The 20,352-nt window shown below is 38.5% G+C and overlaps 2 protein-coding genes across 14 annotated transcripts in view; one reads left to right on the forward strand and one right to left on the reverse strand.

The window, feature by feature from the left end:
- FNBP1 (formin binding protein 1) overlaps positions 1 to 16,136 on the reverse strand; it is a 185,031-nt gene extending 168,895 nt beyond the window's left edge. For 2 of the 13 annotated variants that reach the window (XM_074293857.1, XM_074293855.1), the window contains exon 1: positions 5,475 to 5,810. In XM_074293857.1, coding sequence (XP_074149958.1) covers positions 5,475 to 5,498 — 24 coding nt within the window. In that variant the 5' untranslated portion in view covers positions 5,499 to 5,810. Of the gene's footprint in view, positions 1 to 5,115; positions 5,137 to 5,474; positions 5,811 to 16,117 lie in introns of those variants that run through there. The other 11 variants (XM_074293858.1, XM_074293856.1, XM_074293853.1 and 8 more) reach the window with 8 other exon arrangements.
- A 113-nt stretch (positions 16,137 to 16,249) lies between these two features.
- The window catches only part of GPR107 (G protein-coupled receptor 107), an 86,056-nt gene continuing 81,953 nt past the window's right edge, over positions 16,250 to 20,352 (forward strand). Inside the window, exon 1 of the mRNA XM_074293870.1 lies at positions 16,250 to 16,408. Within this exon, the coding sequence (XP_074149971.1) occupies positions 16,286 to 16,408 (123 nt within the window). The 5' untranslated portion in view covers positions 16,250 to 16,285. The remainder of the gene's footprint in view (positions 16,409 to 20,352) is intronic.

The following is a 20,352-nucleotide window of genomic DNA, read 5'->3' on the forward strand; positions in this document are numbered from 1 at the left end:
TTTATGCTTATATATGTTTATCTATTATTTTTTAGTTAAAGCTTTTAATTTACAAAACATATGCATGGGTAATTTTTTCAACATTGACTCTTGCAAAACCTTCTGTTCCAAATTTTCCCCTCCTTTCCCCCACCCCCTCCCCTAGATGGCAGGTAGTCCAATACATGTTAAATATGTTAAGATATATGTTAAATCCAATATATGTATACATAGTTATACAGTTATCTTGTTGCACAAGAAAATCGGATGAAGGCAAAAAAAAAAAAAAAAAACAACAAAACAAAAAACCTGAGAAAGAAAACAAAATATAAACAACAGAAAGAGTAAAAATGCTATGTTGTGGTCCATACTCAGTTCCCACAGTCCTCTTTCTGGGTGTAGATGGCTCTCTTCATCACTGAACAATTGGAACTGGTTTGAATCATCTCATTGTTAAAGAGAGCCCTGTCCATCAGAATTGATCATCGTATTGTTTCTGTGTATAATGATCTCCTGGTTCTGCTTATTTCACTTGGCATCAGTGCATGTAAGCCTCTCCAGGCCTCTCTGAAATCATCCTGCTGATTGTTTCTTATAGAACAATAATTTTCCATAATATTCATATTCCACAATTTATTCAGCCATTCTCCAATTGATGGGCATCCATTCAGTTTCAGTTTCTTGCCACTACAAAAAGGGTTGCCATAAACATTTTTGTACACGGGTGTCCCTTTCCCTCTTCAAGTACCACTTTCTAAAGGAAAGGATCTTTTCCGATCCTCTCAACTGCTAGTGACATTTGTCTCAAGCTACCTTACATTTAATTACTTTGGTACATATAAATATATACTTGCTGTTTCCTGTGTTAAAATATAAGGCTTAGAGTAGATATTGATTTTTTGTTGTATATGTATCTTTAACACAGTGGTTAGTACATAACAAGCACATAATAAATACTGGATCACTGATTCTTCCAGTCCAATCTTCATTATAAAAATTACCAGCTTAAAAAAAAAAGAAAAAAAAATTTCAAAGGAATGTTTAAATAGCACCTCATCTATTCTCCTAAGAGGAATAAAAACATACATTCCTATAATGGTGTTTATTTTTGTTACTTATGTACCTCTTAACCTAGGCTTGATGAACTTTAAATATATATATATATATATATATGTATATTTGATAACTATCTCAAAATATTTGATTTCTTCAAAATTTTATGTATTTTGTTTTATGCATTTAAAAACATTATTCTGAGAAAGGTTCCAGAGTTTTCATCCGACTGCCAAAGGAGTTCATGATACAAAAAAAGATTAAAAATCCCTGTCCTAGGTGGTAGCCTAATAAATTTTTCACTGTTATAACACTTTTTAAGTTTTGAGTAGCAAGAATCTATAAACAAACCAATTTAGAAGCATAATATAAACAAATTCAGTGGAATTCTTATAACTGAGATTTGGAATCATGGTTAAAATCAAATCAAAAGTATACAAATGAACTATTAAGCTCTAATTTAGTGTTAATTCTGCATAATTCAATTTGTGATATAGTTAAATCCATAATAGTTACACTATAATGTTACTATAAACATATGAAAATGTGTATTTTAAAAGCCTTTATAGATTATCATATTAACAATGTAGTTAACCAAGTCACTATTATGAAATGTTAAAATCATCTAATATTCCTGACTTAAGACCACCCAAATTACAGCTCATTTTTTTTTCACCCATTGAAGTACAGTTCTGCCAAAGTTAGCTTTTACCACCCTATCATTATGTCATTATGTATGCACAGAATCCCAAAGCCACCATTCAAAGAAAGCCCTCAATCACTAGCCAACATTATGCTGCCAAACATAATGGGCATCCTCTTTGATCAAAAAGAGCTCGTGAATTTTGAATTTAACTTTCTGAATTATTTACAACAAAAAAATTATTAGCACAGCACTTCAAGCTTGGGAAAGAGCTTTCAATATATTATCTCATGTGTGAGCCCTAAAAATAAACCTTTTTTTAATAAAATAAATATTTAATATGAGAAGTAAAATTTTCTTTTTTTAAAAAACTTTTCAGATTTATAACATACTTTTTAGGTCTAAACTTTTTTGAGTGATTTCATAGAGGTAGAGAACTTCAGGTGAAGATACTTCTTTAAAAGCAGATTTTTTTCAGCTAGATAGTTGCCAAATAGTACTGGAATTAAAGTCAGTACTAAAAACCAAAGAACCATCTTGAATTCAGGGATTTCTGACTCCCAAGTGAGCTTTATATACATTATACCACAATTACTATAACCTAAGTGCAAATAATTATTAAATGAGATAGATTCATGAAATTCCAACATAGCACGTTTTGTCTAGTTTTGCCCAATTTTGAGGAAGTTAATTCTGAATTAAAATTTATCAGTATATCTTTTTGCCACATATGTGAATATTATTTCAGAATGAGATAGATTTAGATTAAAAATGTTCAAGTTTGTGTAAAATTGTGTTTATAGCACTTTAGTACTATGAGAATATACAGAAAAGACTTTACCAACCTTAAAGTGCTGTATGTCAGATATTAGCATTAATTTGGTAAGTTAAGCTCTAAATTCATAAGCATTTTTGGTAAAAGACAATGTTTACTATGCTTGCTAGCATGATGATGTCTCAGTGATTGCTATGCTTTCTCTGAAAGATGATTCTGGGATCATAGATAACAACACAATAACAGGTTCTTAATAAATGAATTTTAATAGGAGAGAAAAGAGGGGTAATTTGAGGGGTTAAGGCAATCTTAGCATTTTATTTCATATGATTTCACAAAAACTTCAATATTTCACAGCAATTTCAATATGACAGTCTGCAGACTTTAAAATTGTAACCATATACTATTGGCATTTATCTGTGAAGCAGGTGCCAAATGTAATATCAGCCCTATTTCACAAATGAGGAAATTGAGGTTCAGAGAAATTAAGTAATTTGCTCATATCTGTGGAGCTAATAAGAGGAAAGCATTTGAAATTAGGCTTCTCAAAGCCCAATATGCAATCCACAAAGTTCTCTAAGTATAAAACATATTTACATATGGTCGCTGATAAAAGAAAGCATTTTAAAACAATTTGCCACACTTATGAATGCTTTATTTTATCTTTTTAAGAGCACTTTTGGCTATTATTCCATACAGAGTGTGGTTTCCATTTTTGTAATTTTACTTTAATAACTTATGAATTTGTACCTTTTTTTCCTATTAAGACTACAAGCTACTTAAGAAAAGAGTAGTTTTAGTATAGGTATTTATTTCCTTTCCATTAATACTATTAGGATATTGTATATAAAAGGAACTGAATAATTTATGTTGACTAACTCAGTTTTACAAATAGCAGGTAAAATGAGAAAAATGTAATTATTTCCTCTTACTATTATGGTTGATTTGCATAGGGACTTAAAATTTTGCAGTAGATGAGCTATAGATGATCCTGAGTCCTACTACAGCATCGTGTAATACTACAAGTATCCTCCATTTTGTAGATAAGAGCTCAATTAACACCCATTTATTAAGCACTAAGTATAGGCCCAAGACTTACTACAGAGAGGTGAAATTTGAACCCAGCTCTTTCTAATTCCAAGATTAGCAGCATACCATGCTGCCTCATATTTATTTTCCAATTAATTTTTTTCCCAGCTATCCTATACAACTGAATAAAATGTGTTAACACTGGATAAATGTAATTATTTTACCATCTTTTTTCTCTGCAGTTGCCACCTTAGTACTAGTCACTTCTGATAAATATCTAATTTCTAAAAGTATATGTCTACCCAAAAACTTACTGTATTTTCGCTTCCAAGATTGCAGTGCAAAATATTGATTTCCTCATTAAAAGTCATTTTCAATATGGTCCCTTATCGTACCCTACTCTACTCCACCCCATTTTTCTTTGAAAAATTGCGTGTGGAAGAAAAATAGAAAAGGAGAAAAAGTGATCAAATGACATAATACTTAAAATAGTAAATTACATTAACTAGATATGTTCAAATATTTTAATTCCCTATTACAAAAGGTGCATCTGTAAACATAAGAAGTAAATCTTAAGACGGCAGTGAGTTTTTATAATTAATGAATTCTCTTCCTCTAAGGTTGCAGCTAGCACGTATCTTTTCAGGGCTTCAGCAAAGAAATGATTATGTAAAAACCGTTAGGCCACTATGTGTAAGATTTCTTTAAAAACTTTAAACCTTCTTTTATTTTGCCTTGGAAATTTGCCTCACACTACCCTCCACGACCTTTTCTTCTCATAATGCTTCAGATGAATAAGATGTTAAGTAAAATACTTAGTCGGAAAAAATAGCCTCACCCTTATTCACAGTATTTTAATTCTAACTCGCAAATAGCTCTGGACAGATAGTGCAAAACCTTTCTATTACCTTCGGTCCCATCTAAAATCTTTTGAAAAACAATCATTTCCATGATCCCCTGCTTTCCAAAACCTGACTTAACAAGAAAGACACTGTCCTTTGCCTCCAGAAACCATCAGGCCGCCCAGTAACTGAGCTTCCAAATACAAAGCTCTTTTTTCTTCTTCAAAGATAATGACAACCAAAGAGCCAAAGCTCCCTCCACAGAAAGCAGCCAACAGTAGCCTGCTCACCTTTCATGCTGCCTTTACCAATATCCTCATTTTTCCCTTTTCTAGCTATTTCTTCTGGAGGTCGAGATAATTCACTTCTAATATACGCCTTCCTCATGTTAAGGACACAAGGTTTGCTCCTTCCTCCTTCTCAAAGAGAAAAAAATCTCAAGTTTTATTCCGGGGCGATAAAGAGCACCTCTTCTCCACCCACCAGCCCCAAATCTTTTCCCTCCCCAACACTCCCACACCTATTTCGAGATCAGAGCTCTCTTCTCCAAAGCTACTGGACTTTCCTAAAACCCACACCCTGCTCAGGAGGAAGATCTTGTTTCTGCTCCCAGTAACCCCAAATCCAATCCTTAGCATTATTCCAGCACTGATTCCCCGCCTTGCCCCGCAATGTCCCCTCAAGCTGGGGTAGCGGTGACAAGGACAACCACCCGTCAACTGTAATACCCTCCCCATCTGAAATAACGCGGTCTGCGCCCCTCATTTCTCCAAGGAAAAGGGGAACCCTCCTACCCCGAGATCCAACACAGTCATCACAGAGCCCCTCAAATCTTTGGACTCCGCCTTCCCCGCGTCAGAACTTCTCCCGGAGTAGAAAAGAGGACCCCCTCCCCCTCTTACTCCTTCTCCTATGGAGAGGATTTCACGCGCCCCGTCCTCTCGGTCCCCTTTCCCCACCCTCGGCGAGAATTCTTCTACACTCCTCTTTGCAGGATTCCACGCCCCCTTCCCGCCGACCCCTTCCCCCAGCCCCCTCAGAGCTCCACGCCCCCTCTCTTTTGCCCCCGCCACCCTTGATCGCCCCCACAGACACGCGCGAGGGGCCGAGCCGGGCGCGCCCTCCGCCCGAGGCTGCAGGAGCCCGCACTCACCCACAGCTCGGTGCCCCAGCTCATGGTGCAGGGGGCGGGGAGGGGAGATCCGCGTCCAGTCCCAGTTCTGAGTCCCTCGTCCAAGGCCGCCGCCGCCCCCCTCCCCTCTTCTCCCGCTCTCCCTCAGCTCTAGCTCCGAGTCTCTGGGGCGGGTGACTCCAAACGCCTGAAGCTCCGTTGGTCGTGGTCCACCCGGGCCACTCCAGCCTAGCCTAGCCTAGCCCAACCCAGCCCAGCCCAGCCCAGCCCGCAGCCTCCTCTGGCGACACCGGCTGCAGGACTCTGCCTCGCCAGCCCTCGTTCTGCCTCCTCCCCACTCGCCGCTCCACAGCAAAATGGCCAGAGGAGCCAACGGCAGCCCAGGCAGCCGCCAGACACCGCGGGGAGGGAGGGGCAGCACTGACAGCTCGCGCGCTCGCTAGCTCACGTGCGCGCGCGCGCGTTGTTCGGCAGGCTGAAGGGGGAAGGGGAGGAGGGAGGGAGGAGCGGGAGGTAGACTGTGAACTCGGGTTCTGGTACTCACCACCCCGGGGTCAGGGCGCCACCATCTGGTAGCGCAAATGAGGGAGGAAAGTGGAGCAACAGTTTGCATGCTTCGCCCAGAGGACCGGAAGGACGCCTAGGAGAGCTGAAAGATCTGAGTAGGAGGACTCCCAAATAAATAAAAACAAAATCACTCCTATTAATAATGCTCTGCTCTGCTCTGCAAAACAGCCACTGTTCCTTTGATGGCTTTCTGCAATTATAATTAATAATACTCTGTAAGCCGTAACACTATTGTACTTAATACTACATTGGATTTAATAACAATCCTTTTTCCTTGAAGGCCTTAAATAACAATTTACCATCGTGGTAATTTCCACATAGCAAGCAATTTTTGGCTGGGAAAGCAAGGGAATGTAGTATAGTGGGATTAGCATTACTACAATATTATCTGCATTGTATTGATATGGGGGAGCAGGGAAGCAAGTCGGGATTTAGCACAAAAACTAAACAGCTTCTTAGTGATTACTTGGGCTGTTAGCTCGCACAAAGCTGTGATTCCCTAACCTACAGATTTTAATCTCAAGATTTAAGGTGATTTTCTAACATTTTCTGCGGAGGGCATGTTTCACATTAAATTGATTTTATTAAATATTCACCTTTTTTCTATAGCTATTGCTTTACTCTAAATGTATGTATTTTCTGTAACACATTTCCTACTTCTTAGAATAAAATTATTTCTGTTATTGGATCTTGCTTAGACCATTCCCAGAATGGAATGGAAAAGTTGTTTGTTCTTTGTGGAAGACTATAACATCGGAAGGTGCTACCTTATATGCAAGTGAATTGGATTTAAGTGAGGAAAAGCTGTGCAAAGTCTGCAGCCTCCCCTTCTCCAGAGTCCTCTGGGTCTCAAAATATAGATCAGAACAACTAGAGATGTTCCTGAATGCAATGGGAGACCTTGGTTGTTTTAAACTAAGGTTTTTAACAGGTCTTAGTTTGACTGAGGCAAGGCCCATTTGGAAATTAAGACTAGGTAAAAGATAGATGGAAAAGTATGTTCCTTGCTGAAGCAGCAGCTTTTTCTCTTTTAGCACTTTTTCTGCGTTTTCCCAACATCTTTTCCTTTCCCCGGGCCAGTGTCACTACCGTGCATCTTTTATTGAATCACTGCATACTCCAAAGCAGGCCCCACTATGGAAAATATTTCACTAGATGTTTTGCCCTTGTTTATCATCCCTTAACAGAAAGGGTGGAGCTGAAAGGCCTTCCAGATAAGCCACTTCCTTTGCTGAACACAGAAACAATCAATCTAACCTGTCTGAACTATTTAGTCTGTATTATTTCAATTGCAAACTCCTCTGAACACAGTCTTGTTCCCATCTTGAAAATATTCTGTAGAGCTGTTCAACGAATCACAAAATACCTTCTTGTCCTTTCTTGAAAAAAAAAATACAATTCATGATTCTGAGATCTTTCTATAAATAATCAAAAGATTATTGAAAATAAGTATTAAGATAATTTTGTATTTTTAATGTTATATCACAATATTGTTTCTTGTACTGACAACTCTACTTTGACTCCTACTCCCCTTTGCCACACAGTCCCCTCTAAAATGCCCTCCCTTTCTGGCAGCCCTATGTGTCTTTTCCAATTAGAATAAGAACTCCTTGAGGATAAGACTAAGTGCCACCTCTTTCAACAAATACTAAGTAAAAGTGAATATGAAGCACTATGCTAGTTGCTGAAGAAGATACAAAGATAAACAAAGTCTGGTTTCTTCCCTCATGGAGTTTAAATTCTAGTAAAGGAGATAATTTCATAACTATGTTACAAAATAGAATAAGACAAGTGAATAAAAACAGTACAAAGTATCTCTGTCATTTCCAAGGGGAGGGCAATGAGAAAAGTTTTCTTGGAGCAAATTACATTTGACCTGGGTCTGAAAAGATGGGTAGTATTTCAATACAGACCATAATGAAAATAAGGCATTCTAAGCATAGAAAATGGAATGAGAAAAGTCAGGGAGGTGCTAAAGTATTTGGGGAAATCCCAGTTTGATTAGAGTATAGAGTATTTGACAGACTAATATATAGGGACTGCAGCCAAGGGAAGAGTTTGAGGAGATGGATTTTAAACATCTCTACTTGCAAGTGTGCTAAAACTTAGAAGTGGTGAAAGAAATGCAGATTATCTGACAAGCTCATGTTTTATTCATCATCTAAAAGCTACATTTACATTAATTCTAAGACATGTCATCCAAAAATCTAATCTTTTCTGAGTTCCTGGATCCTGCTACCTCAATAAAAATGACTAGTTACCAAAATAATACTATTAAGATTAAATAATTTGTTGACAGAAAATAAAGAGAAAGGAAAAAAGAAAGAAATGAAGAAAGAAAAAGAGTCCCACAAAAATCCAATAGGAGACCTTTTGACACATCCTTTTTAGATGACTAATCGGATGAGTTATAATGAATAAAGAACATGACAGAATTTCATAGGTGATGTATTATATCAAAATAAAACTATTTTAACTTCTTTGTCTTAATTGAACATTATTCATAACATAAAAGCAGTCTGATAGCTTAGAAACTTTCATCATTCATGAAACAACTTAATCATGTAAGGTAAAACCAGATTCAATCATCAGATGCTTAGTAGGCACTTAAATATTAATTGGCCATAAAAGAAATCAACAACAAAAAAAAAGATATTGACATAAATATTGACATAAAACATTGATTTATTTTACTGGACTATTTCCAGTGAGGAAACACTCTCAGACAGTCTCAGCCAATGTAATTTATAGGTATACCTCTGGCAATAATGAGTTTTAAGTGACCTGACCCAGAGTCACACCCTCAGACATTTCACAATTAAGACTTACATATAGGTTTTCACCTTACCTACTCAAACTCTTGAACACTACACTACTCTTAAGCTTCTTCTCATAATACTAGGAAGAATTATATCCACATTGGTGAGCTTCAATCAGAAATATAAATAAGTTAATCTTAACAATCTATTTTTTATCAAATACAAATGATCTGCCACATACAGGAACTAATTTTGACACTATTATTAAGTCAAATTTATTTAAAAATTTTTAAAAAGCAGAAATAATCTTTTACTATTTAAACCTTTATAAAAACTTCAACTTTATATGAAAATAAGAAATTGGTGAGTTTACAAGTAAAGTTCAGTACAATATTGTGATCATATAGGATAACATTCACATTTTTAAAACTATGTTTATTGTTTTTAGTGTTTTCTGAATATACCTTTGCCCCCACAATCACCATAAAATGGATTCTTCCTTATAACAAAAAAAAAAAACTGGTCAAGATGATGATACAATGACTTTTTCTGACATGTTTAATTATCAATTCTTTGAAACTAAGTTTGGTTATTAGTAAAAGTTCAATTTACCTTTAGAGTCCTTTTCATTGTAATTAGTTTACTGCTCATTTCATTATCGTAGTCAGTCCAGGTTTTAAGTCTCAGCTTAAGTTTCCCCTACTACAAAAAGTCTTTCCAAGTCCTTAATGTCTCCATTTTAGAGCCTTCCCCTCACTCTTGAACCCCTTAACTACAATGCTCCTCAGCTCAATTAATATTGTATCCACCTAACAGGATTTGTCTAGCTAGTCTCCAGTTGTTAGACATCTATTTCAGGTTCTTTGCTACCACAAAAAGTGCTGGGATCAATATGGCATTAATTGGAATTTTCTTCCTATCTTTGACCTAGGAACATTTCTGGATCAAAAGGTATGAGAAGTTGAGTTTGGAATTCTTGAAGAATTCCAAATTGCTTTGCAAAATATTTAAATTCACAACTCCACCAATAACATAACAGTATGCCTATCTTTCCAAAGCCCCTTTACCAGTGAACATTTCCATTTTCTGTTTTTTGCCAATTTGCTGGATGCAACCATTAAAAAAAAAAAAAAGTAATATAGTTCTTGCATAGGCAGCATATAAACTAAAACTAGAACAAAGTAAAGGGAGATTTTTGTGACTCCTGTAGAAGGCTGACATGTATTTCTGGAGGCACGATATGTGCTGAAGTTGCTCATGAAACACTTTTGATTTTTAACTTCATTTATGATCCTATTAGAGAATTTATCCATATACTACTAGACACTTAAAATGAGATTTTTTTTCTCCAAAAAGCTAACTTTTATATTCAGGAGTCTTATTTTATCTGTGAGAATAATACTTTCAACACTGTTTGATATTGTATGACAGCTAGTATTGAAGATTTTCAGAAACCCTAATCTCATTTTAGTTCCCTTAAATCTAGACCTTATCATTTGGTTCCCTACTAAAGGGAACCCCAAAACCTAAACTTCATCAGTATTATTCATTGATGACATAAGCCTAATTAATGTATTGAGCTTTCCCCTACAAAAAAAAGTTTCATTCTTCCATCCAGTTAGCATTGAAACTCTTATTTACATTAACTGGGAAGCTAAAATACTAAAGTGGAAAAATCTGTGAGGAAGAAATTAAGTAGGAATTTCATAGTGAGAAAAATCTTCAAAATTATAACCATTCTTTCCATTTGTTAAGCTGCAGGTGATTTTCTAGCCTGTATGCCTTTGAACTATGAGCAAACATAAATATCAAGAAAAACCATAATCAAAGAAGCAAAATAGATGAAATTGTTCAGTTTTATGGCTCAGCCAATTAGGTAAAGTATCAAATTAAGAAGAGATGAATTACAACTTCACTTCAAACTTAAGAAATTCAAAATGTTACTGAACATTTCTAGCATCAATTTGGATAAAACATTTATTAAGTACTTAAGTACTAAGCACTGTTCTAAGAATTGGGGATACAAATACTACAGGCAGGTATTGCTCTGAAGATGTTTATATTCAAAATGAGGAAGACACTAGGTAATAGGCATCAGAAAAGCAAGAAAGATGAAGGCTATGTTCCTCCTTGACTCTGTCTGTCTATCTGTCTGTCTGTCATTGGCTAGAATGCCTCCTCATTTTCCTCTCCATGCTTTCTTGGCTTCCTTTAAGATTAAACTTAATTTTACCCTCTCAAAGAGGACCGTCCCAGTCCAATCTCAATCCCCACCATTTAGTAATATGTTCAAAGTTTTTGCACACTGCCTCACCCTTTGAATGTTAACTCCCAGAGATCAAGTCCCAGTTTTTTCCTTTGTATTTCTATTCATCATAGTATTGGGTTCATAGTATTAAAGTATTAATTGATTTGACTTGACTAGATTTGGTAGATGTGTTAACATGATTTGTAGAGAGCTGAACAGTAAAAAGAAAACCTGGATCTGATAAAGGAAAGACAATTACCTCACCAACTAGAGTTCAGGATGGTTATTAAGGGTAGAGTCCAAGTTTTAGTTAAAAAGAGGTGGGAAGAACCAGCTAGAAAATAGAAAACCTAGATAGAGATAGCCTGGACTGGACTATTATTGTAAAGATTAATAGGAATATCCCAGACTATGGCAATAGCAACCTGCAGTTCCTTTTCCACAACCCAGGAATTCTCACTTTTGTTGCTTATCTTTTAAAATGAAAGCTACACTAGAAACTGGAAGTTGAATGGATGTCCATGAATTGGAGAATGGTTGGGTAAATTATGGTATATAAAGGTTATGGAATATTATTGCTCTGTAAGAAATGACCAGCAGGAGGAATACAGAGAGGCTTGGAGAGACTTACATCAACTGTTGCTGAGTGAAATGAGCAGAACCAGAAGATCACTACACACTTCAACAACAATAATGTATGAGGATGTATTCTGATGGAAGTGGAAATCTTCAACATAAAGAAGATCCAACTCACTTCCAGTTGATCAATGATGGACAGAAATAACTACACCCAGAGAAGGAACACTGGGAAGTGAATGTAAATTGTTAGCACTACTGTCTATCTACCCAGGTTACTTATACCTTCGGAAGCTAATAATTAATGTGCAACAAGAAAATGGTATTTACACACATATATTGTATCTAGGTTATATTGTAACACATGTAAAATGTATGGGATTGCCTGTCATCGGGGGGAGGGAGTGGAGGGAGGGAGGGGATAATTTGGAAAAATGAATAAAAAAATAAAATAAAATAAAATATATTAAAAAAATAATAAAATAAAATAAAATGAAAGCTACAGTTGGAGAAAGGGGATGGGGTAATATTCATGAAGCTGTTTTCGGGGAGGGGGGGGAAGGAAAAAAGGATCCCTGATCATAAGGCTAAGTTTTAACCTGACCTCTATATGGTCTCCTGGAAGCAAGGGCCAGAGTCGAGTTTATTTGTATTCCTAGAACTCCAAGCATAAGGTCTTGCAGAGTACACAATTAATAAATATTTGTAGAATTAAACTGAATATAAAATACCTTCTTAATGTTGACAATTTGCATGTAATACAAGTATTTGACAAGCACAGTGTTTAAGAGTGCATTAATATAGCTTCAGGATACTAATTTACAATAATATTAAAGTTCTTCAAAAATTGATATACAGGTACCAGGTAAATATATATATAGTAATAAACTACTAGCTCTACATCTTGCTATTGGTAGTAACATTATTTAACCTAGAAGGGAAGAGACACTTTAAAAATATAGATAGGATTGTTGATGAATTCGGCAATGAACCATGTTAGAAAATTTCTTTTTAATTGTTCCAGGCTTTTAGCAATTATACTTCACCTAAACATGCTACCTTCAAAAACATTGTTAGAGGAAGCTGTTGTTAATTTATTCTGTTACTCAGTTTATGTGGTTTTTAAAAAAAATTAAAACATCAGGATTATGCAAATTATTTTTCTAAAACTATCTAAAAATAATACCTCATAGTAAATTTAAGAAGCAATAATTGTCAATTTTCACTTTGACAAATGGCAGCATCTTAAAAAAGTTTCTACCAAATATGAATATCTGCCATGAAATGAGACTAGGTAGAAAAGTATATGAAAATATAATTTTGACATTAAGTATACAGGTATTCATTCTTTGACTTCACTTCCTTTCAAATTTAAATATCATTTTAATTCCATAATAATCATACACAATGATAGAGCTTTGATTATTTGATGGAGTTGCTCTTTAGAAAAACTCCCATAGGAATACACTTTCCCTGGTTCAGATTACAAACTATACAAAAAATTCTGCCTTGAAAGTTCTCCTGAAGACTTTCCTTTTTAATATTTGAAAAAGTTTTATGTGTAAAACTTTTGAAGATGGAGTGAGGTAATGAAAATATTAATATCTAAAATATCAAACAACAGATATTAAATTTTTATTTAGTAAAGTATTAATATTTTACCAACTGAAATATAAATTGAATATGAAATTCATACTAGCTCATCTTTTTCAGGCATACATGTCTTTTATGATGATGATGATGATAATTTGAAATACCACCTACTAAAAATGCCAAATAGAAGCATAATAAATATTTCAAGATCATTCATTTTTGCAACATCATTCAACTTAAAAAGTAGAAGAAGGAAGTAACAAATTTTAAGCTGTTAGTTTTTTTCTGGAAACAATGGATGAAACTGGAAAGAGGAACAGACAAAAAATAGATTATTACAACAAACAATTTTTTTCCAGCAATACTCCATAGATGACTTTGAGTCCCCTATAGTTAATACCCAGAAGAACAAACTATAAATAAGGGACTCATAGCTAAAGGAGCAAGATAGCAGAGGGAGAAAGAACAGGTAGCAAGTACCTGTTCAAACTACTGGCACTACTTTGCCAAATACAATGTTAGAGGAAGAACAGAGTCCAAGAACTCTGAAAACTGCAGTGTTCTCAAGAATACTGTATGTATTTGTTTATTTTTGCTTTCAGCCTGGTCTCTATAATTATTACCATGGGGAACATTTATGGAGAAGGAATTCAGCATTCCTACCATCACTACCCTAGTGCCAACTGCCATCAATGGGTAGCCCAAGAAATTCTAGATTAGCAATAATTCCAAGACCACAAACTCTGCTACCAGCCATTGGTCAGGGAAGTAACCTTTGTAAAACTATTTCTGTAGATGTTGTAGTCCCTTCCATGAGGAGCTAATAGCTACTGAAGAACCAGAAAATAAAGTTTTTACAACTGAAGACTGGCAGTCAAATGGTTCAATATCAAAAAGGGAAATAAATGACAATAAAGAAAATATATTGGTATTTGTCTCTGCCTCATAAAGATAATAAGGGCTTTGTATGTAATTTGCCACTGCAACCTCCCATATGTGTCTCCCTCCCCAAGAGAATATAATCTCCTGGAGAAAAGGCATTGACTATCTTGTTTTTCTTTTTGTACTTAGTACACATAGCTTTGCACTTTTAATTTTTTTTCATTCAGTCAACCATCAACAGTGAACCACGACATTTGGACTTTAATGGAAGTCTCTTTGAATGAATAAATAGAAATGGCCATAGAGAAAACAAAGATAAGAAGCCCAGCAGGACAAAAAGAAATATACCTAGAGAACAGATACTTGTTCAAGGTTACCAATTGAGGATCTATATTTTTTTTAAATAATAGAAATCATTACTAACAAAAAGACAACTGAGAAGACAATTACTACCAACCTATGTCTATTTTCCATTTTTATAAAATCTTCATGTAAATAACTTATATAGCTATTAAAAGCATCCTTGATGAAAATAAGAGGGTAAGAAAGCTTTTGTAAATTAAAGTTTTTGTAAATTAACAGACCATATCTTTACAATTACATTATTAAGTGAAAGGTGGAGAAAATACAAGCTCTCAATGAACATTCTCTGTTGGTTTTTTAGAAAAGAATTTGATTTGGTAGAACAAAATTAATCTAAAAGGACTTTCCAACAAGATGTCTTTCATGCATATGGTAAAATTTAAAGGGGTCCCTCTACAGATACAGAGAAAAGTTGATTAATGATGATTACTATAAAATAAGACAAAAACAGATGCTTGCCGCCTACAAGATAAAATACAAATTCCTTGACCCAGTTTTTTAAAGCACTCTCTAATGTGGAATCTGACTTTTACCTGGGTCAGGTAAGGATTGGACAAGATAAGCTCAGGTCCCTCCCAGCTCTGATTCTTTGACTCCTAACTATGTGACAACTCTGTCCAACCTCCGTGACGGAAATCCACTTCCTAACTTCAGTCTAACAAAATCTCATCTTTCAAGGCCCAACTCTATGCTACGTTGCCTGTGAAGCTTTCCCCACTTTCTTTAAATTCTCTCTTGCATCCTATTTTCCTACAGCATTTTGTCAGAATCTCTTCTCTGTCCCTATCCTACACTGACCCATGACGTAGGACCCAGAAAACACTCTGCCCATTTCTTCCTGCTGCTTCTCTTCCCTCTACTGACCCACCTTCCTCCAGCTTTTCCCTTATCTTGCATTTCTTTTCTCTAGGTTTTGTCTTCTCCCATTAGAGAATTAGCTCCTTGGGTCAGGGGCTGTCTTGCGTGCTTATGTTCACATCTCCAGAACTTAGTACACTGCAAAAACTTTAATATTTTATCTACTTTTTATTCATCTTCCCTGTTGTAGTCCTCCTAATAGAATGTGCTTTCTTTAAGGAGACTTGTCAGGGCGCGCTACAAGCTTCTAACACAACGCGCTGCGCGCTTTGGGGGGAATCTGCGAAGACGACGTGGTTGGGAAGAAAAGCTTTCTAACAGCGCCACGCCGGCCCACGTCAAGACCGCCGTAGGAAGCGGTGAGTCCCCATCACCGGAGGTCTTCAAAGGGGGCGAGCCCGCTCAGGTACCGGCTGATCTAAGTGACCTCGGGGTTCCTTCCAGCTCGGCGCCAGCCGCCCCCCTGACTCGGCCCGGACGTCCCGGGCCTCACTGCAGCCCGGCGGGCTGACCGCGGCACATCCGCGCAGGTTAACGGGGAAGGAGGTTCCTGTCCCTCAGCTGCCGAGTCTTCTTGGTACTGAGGAAGCTGAGGTCACCGTCCAGGAGTGATAGCCTGGGGGCGAGGGGGAGGGGAGGTTTGTGGAGGAGGGAAAGGAGGAAAGCAGCTGTTGCCGTCGTAATCCCCGAGCTGCCTCTTCTCACCCTCTAAGATCCTCGGATAAGGGACAAACTGGCGCTTCGGGCAACAGAACGGACCGGAAGGATTAGTTTCGAGAGGTCCGAGTCAGGGTCTTTTTGAACCTTAGCCTCCATACCTGACAATCGCACAGAAAACCAGAGAATACTTCAGTTCTACTCAGCCCACACACATATTCGCAGAATAGCCTTTCCCCTTCCGGTGTCCCCGCCCTTTGACCCCGGAAGTGAGCTAAGAGGCCAAAGGGAGTGGGGGGGGGGGGGCGGCCTGTGATGCTGGAACAAATATGGCTGCCTCAGTTCCCCTCTGCAGCTTAGGCACTGGCCCGGGCCGGCTGCTCTTGCTGCTAGGACTCCTACAGCTTTTGGGTCACCTCGGCCAGAGCCGCGTCCACCACCTAGCGCTCAAGGTAGCAGGGTTTGGGAGGCTCGAGGAGTGGGTGTGTGGCCGAGGACGGAGCGGAGGGCGCTTTGGGAAGGTTGGGGCCCTTCCCTCCTCTCTCCGCCCCTCCCCTTTCCTCTCCTCCTTCCCTTCCCCGCTCAGTCTCCCCCCTTTCCCCCCCTCCTGTACCTCTCCCTCCCTCCTCCCCTTCATCTTCGTCCTCTCCTCCAGCTCTCCCTCCTCCTGTACCTCTCCCTCCTCCCCTCTTGTACCTCTCCCTCCCTCCTCCCCTTCATCCTCGTCCTCTCCTCCAGCTCTCCCTCCTCCTGTACCTCTCCCTCCTCCCCTCTTGTACCTCTCCCTCCCTCCTCCCCTTCATCCTCATCCTCTCCTCCAGCTCTCCCTCCCCTCCTGTACCTCTCCCTCCTCCCCTCCTCTTGTACCTTTCCCCCCTCCTGTACCTCTCCCTCCCTCCTCCCCTTCATCCTCATCCTCTCCTCCAGCTCTCCCTCCTCCTGTACCTCTCCCTCCCTCCTCCCCTTCATCCTCGTCCTCTCCTCCAGCTCTCCCTCCTCCTGTACCTCTCCCTCCCTCCTCCCCTTCATCCTCATCCTCTCCTCCAGCTCTCCCTCCTCCTGTACCTCTCCCTCCCTCCTCCCCTTCATCCTCGTCCTCTCCTCCAGCTCTCCCTCCTCCTGTACCTCTCCCTCCCTCCTCCCCTTCATCCTCATCCTCTCCTCCAGCTCTCCCTCCCCTCCTGTACCTCTCCCTCCTCCCCTCCTGTACCTCTCCCTCCTCCCCTCCTGTACCTCTCCCCCCTCCTGTACCTCTCCCCCCTCCTGTACCTCTTACTCTCTCACTTTTTTTCCACCCTTCCAATATCTTTGCTCCTTCCATCTCTTCCTCTTCTCTTTTTCTCCCTCTCTTTCTTTTCCTTCCCACTTTCTGTTTTCTCCTTCTTTTCCAATTCCATCCTTCTGTTTTTCCTCCCTCCTTCTTCTCCCTACCCCTTTTCCCACCTACCCTTCCCCATTGAGGGCATTGTCCCCCACTGGTTTGAAGTCCCTATTCTGGGGACAGGGAAGGTCAGGAACTGGGAGGACTATTCCATTGCCTGGGAGCAAAGATGGAAGAAATGTAAACTTTGGAAAGTACTTTAGAATTCCATCCCTCTCATTTTACTGATAAGGAAACTGAGATAGAGAGTTACTTGGGCAATAAATTTCTTTTTCCAAATTTAATTTTTTTCCCTAATTATATGTAAAGATAACTTTTAGCCTTTGTTTTTATAAGATTTTGAATTCCATATTTTTCTCCCTCTTTTGAAAATGGTAGGCAATTTGATATGCGTTATACATGTTACACTGGTGGTAAATAGCACAATAGGGATTCTAACTGAGGTTTTCTGCCTTGAAATTTCTCAAGTCTTTTTTCAGTAAGAAACAAAATTACTGTTTTTTTTTTTTTTGTTTGTTTTGTTTTTTTCTTATTCCCAGTTTTCTCTCCTAAGCTTTTGACTTTCTCCCTCCTTGCTGCCATTTTTCAGTGATACTAGTGTATCTGGTGACATTTAGGAAAAGTTTTTCAGTCTACCTCCTCTCCCCAATAATAATAGGACTGTAATTCCTTCCTAATAATTTGTGACATAGGTAACCCAAGTATCCTCTCCGTTTATAGAAGAGGAAACTAAAGCTTAGGGATTTGAATTGACCTGACAGTGTCATGTAGTAGGAAAAGCACAGGACTGAAGAGTCTGAAGAATTGGGTTCTAATTCTGTCCTTTTACTAGCCCCACGACATGTTGCAAATCACTTTACTTAAGTTTCTCCTCACTTCACTTTTCTCCTCTGTGAAATAAGACTTTGGAACTAGATGGTGCCAGGATTTGGGGCCAGGAGGAACTTTAAAGGCCAGGTTGTCCAGACAGCAGGCAAATACAAGTGCATGGCCTGGATCAGGAAGACCTGAATTCCAAAACAGCCTCTCCCTTCCTGGCTGTGTGAATCCTGGACATGTAATTTAACCTAGTTTGCCTCAGTTTCCTCATCTGTAAAATGCTCTGGAGGAGATGGCAAATCACTCCAATGCCTTTGCCAGGAAAACCCCAGATATTATCGTCCATGGAATACAAAGAATCTGACAAGACTGCCCAATCCCTTCGCTTTATATATAAGGAAGCCACAGTCTAGAGAGCTTAATTAGTTTGGCCAAAGTTATCTCAGTGACTGGCAGATTTATCCTTATCCTCTTCTCAAGAGCCATTACTTTTCCCACTGTATCAGGTTTATTTAAGCCCCCTTCCAGCGTTTGGATGTTTGATGTAGGAAGGTTTTGTCCTAGGATGTCCTCTCTCTTTAGGCGCTTTCTTTTTGTTGGTCATGCTTGTGTACAATTCATTGCGATTTCATTTGGGATTTTCTTGGAAAGGGTTGGAGAGATTTGACATTTCCTTCTTCATCTCATTTTACAGATGAGGGAACAGAGGCAAACAGGGTTAGGTGACTCATCACACAGCTAGTGAGTGTCTGAGGCTGGATTTGAACCCAGGGAGAGGAGCCTTCCTGACTCCATTCACTGCACCACCATGCTTCTTAGTAACTCAAAAGTTCTCATGGGCTTAATTGTAGTTTCTTTGCAGATGACTCTTATAGTTCAATTAAAATCTTCTGAGTATCCTGAAGACATCACAAACTCATGATTTCCTCCCTCCTCTTACCCACCCCAGATTTCACTCCCCCTATTTCTGTCATGGACAGCCCTGGAGGTTAAGAGAGCGCTCTAAGCCTGGAGGCAGGAAGAGCTGAGTGCAGATCTGGCCTCAGACACTTCCTCATTGCCTGACCATCTGCTTGCCTCAGTTTCTGATAATTTATAGTTGGCTTCCTTTCCTGCACTCTGTGGGCAAAGGCCAAATTGGCCTTTTTTTCCCTTCCCCAGTCTTTGCAGTGGCTATCTGCCATGCCTGGAATTCATCCTCTCTTCACTTCCTCTTTACCGAGTCTCACCTTCCTTAGGACAGCCCCAGCATCACTTTCTGTATTGGGGGGGGGGGGCCTAGGGTACATATATCCCAAAGAGATGGAGAAACTTGTTAAGGAATTATAGGAATTATTTAGTAAACAACTGTATTATCCTATTAAAATTATTTAATCTCTCCCTCCCTTTCTCCCTCTCCCCCTTCCCCTCTCCCCTTAACTTCCCTCCCCTCTCCTTCTCTCTCTCTCTTCCTCCCCCTCTCTTTTTGGCAAGGCTGTAGGATTGAATGACTTGCCCAGGGTCATACAGCTAAGAGGTGTTAAATGTCTGAGATCAAATTTGAACTCAAGTTCTCCTGATTCCAGAGCCAATGCTCTATCCACTGTGCCATCTAGCTGCCCCAAAATTATTTAATCTCTTTATTTCCTAAATCATGGTAACTCTAGAATTCATTTGCTTTCCCTGTTGAATAAGGGGTACAAGCAATCCTTGTTCTACACAATCTTTTCCTGATCTCCATAACTGTTTATGCTTTCCTTTCCTATCATGTATTATTTTGTAGAGATTTATTCTACATATACTTAATTACATACATATTATCTCTCACCCCTTCATCAAATAATAACTTATTTAAAAATAGGGTTTTGGTTTTTATTGATTTGGTCTTTGTATCCTTATTTTTAGCACAGTGCCTAGCAAATAGTATGTATTTTATAAATATTTTGGAGAAGAAAATGACAGACTATTTTAGTTTTTTTTTGCCAAGAAAACCCCATCAGTCTTGAAGAGTCAGACACGACTAATCAACTAAACAATTACAGCAAATTTTTATTGAATGATTGACTCCTGGGCCAGGATAGCTTCCAATATAGTTCTCATCCTTGCTCTGTGTGCTGAGAGCTCTCTGAAGCCTGAGATCATAAGATCACAAAATTCTAAGATAGATATCTTAGAAACCATCTAGTCCAATATATTTTATAAATCTGGACCCCTGGA

Source organism: Sminthopsis crassicaudata, chromosome 2 (genome assembly GCF_048593235.1).
Source record: "Sminthopsis crassicaudata isolate SCR6 chromosome 2, ASM4859323v1, whole genome shotgun sequence".
Classification (NCBI taxonomy): domain Eukaryota; kingdom Metazoa; phylum Chordata; class Mammalia; order Dasyuromorphia; family Dasyuridae; genus Sminthopsis; species Sminthopsis crassicaudata.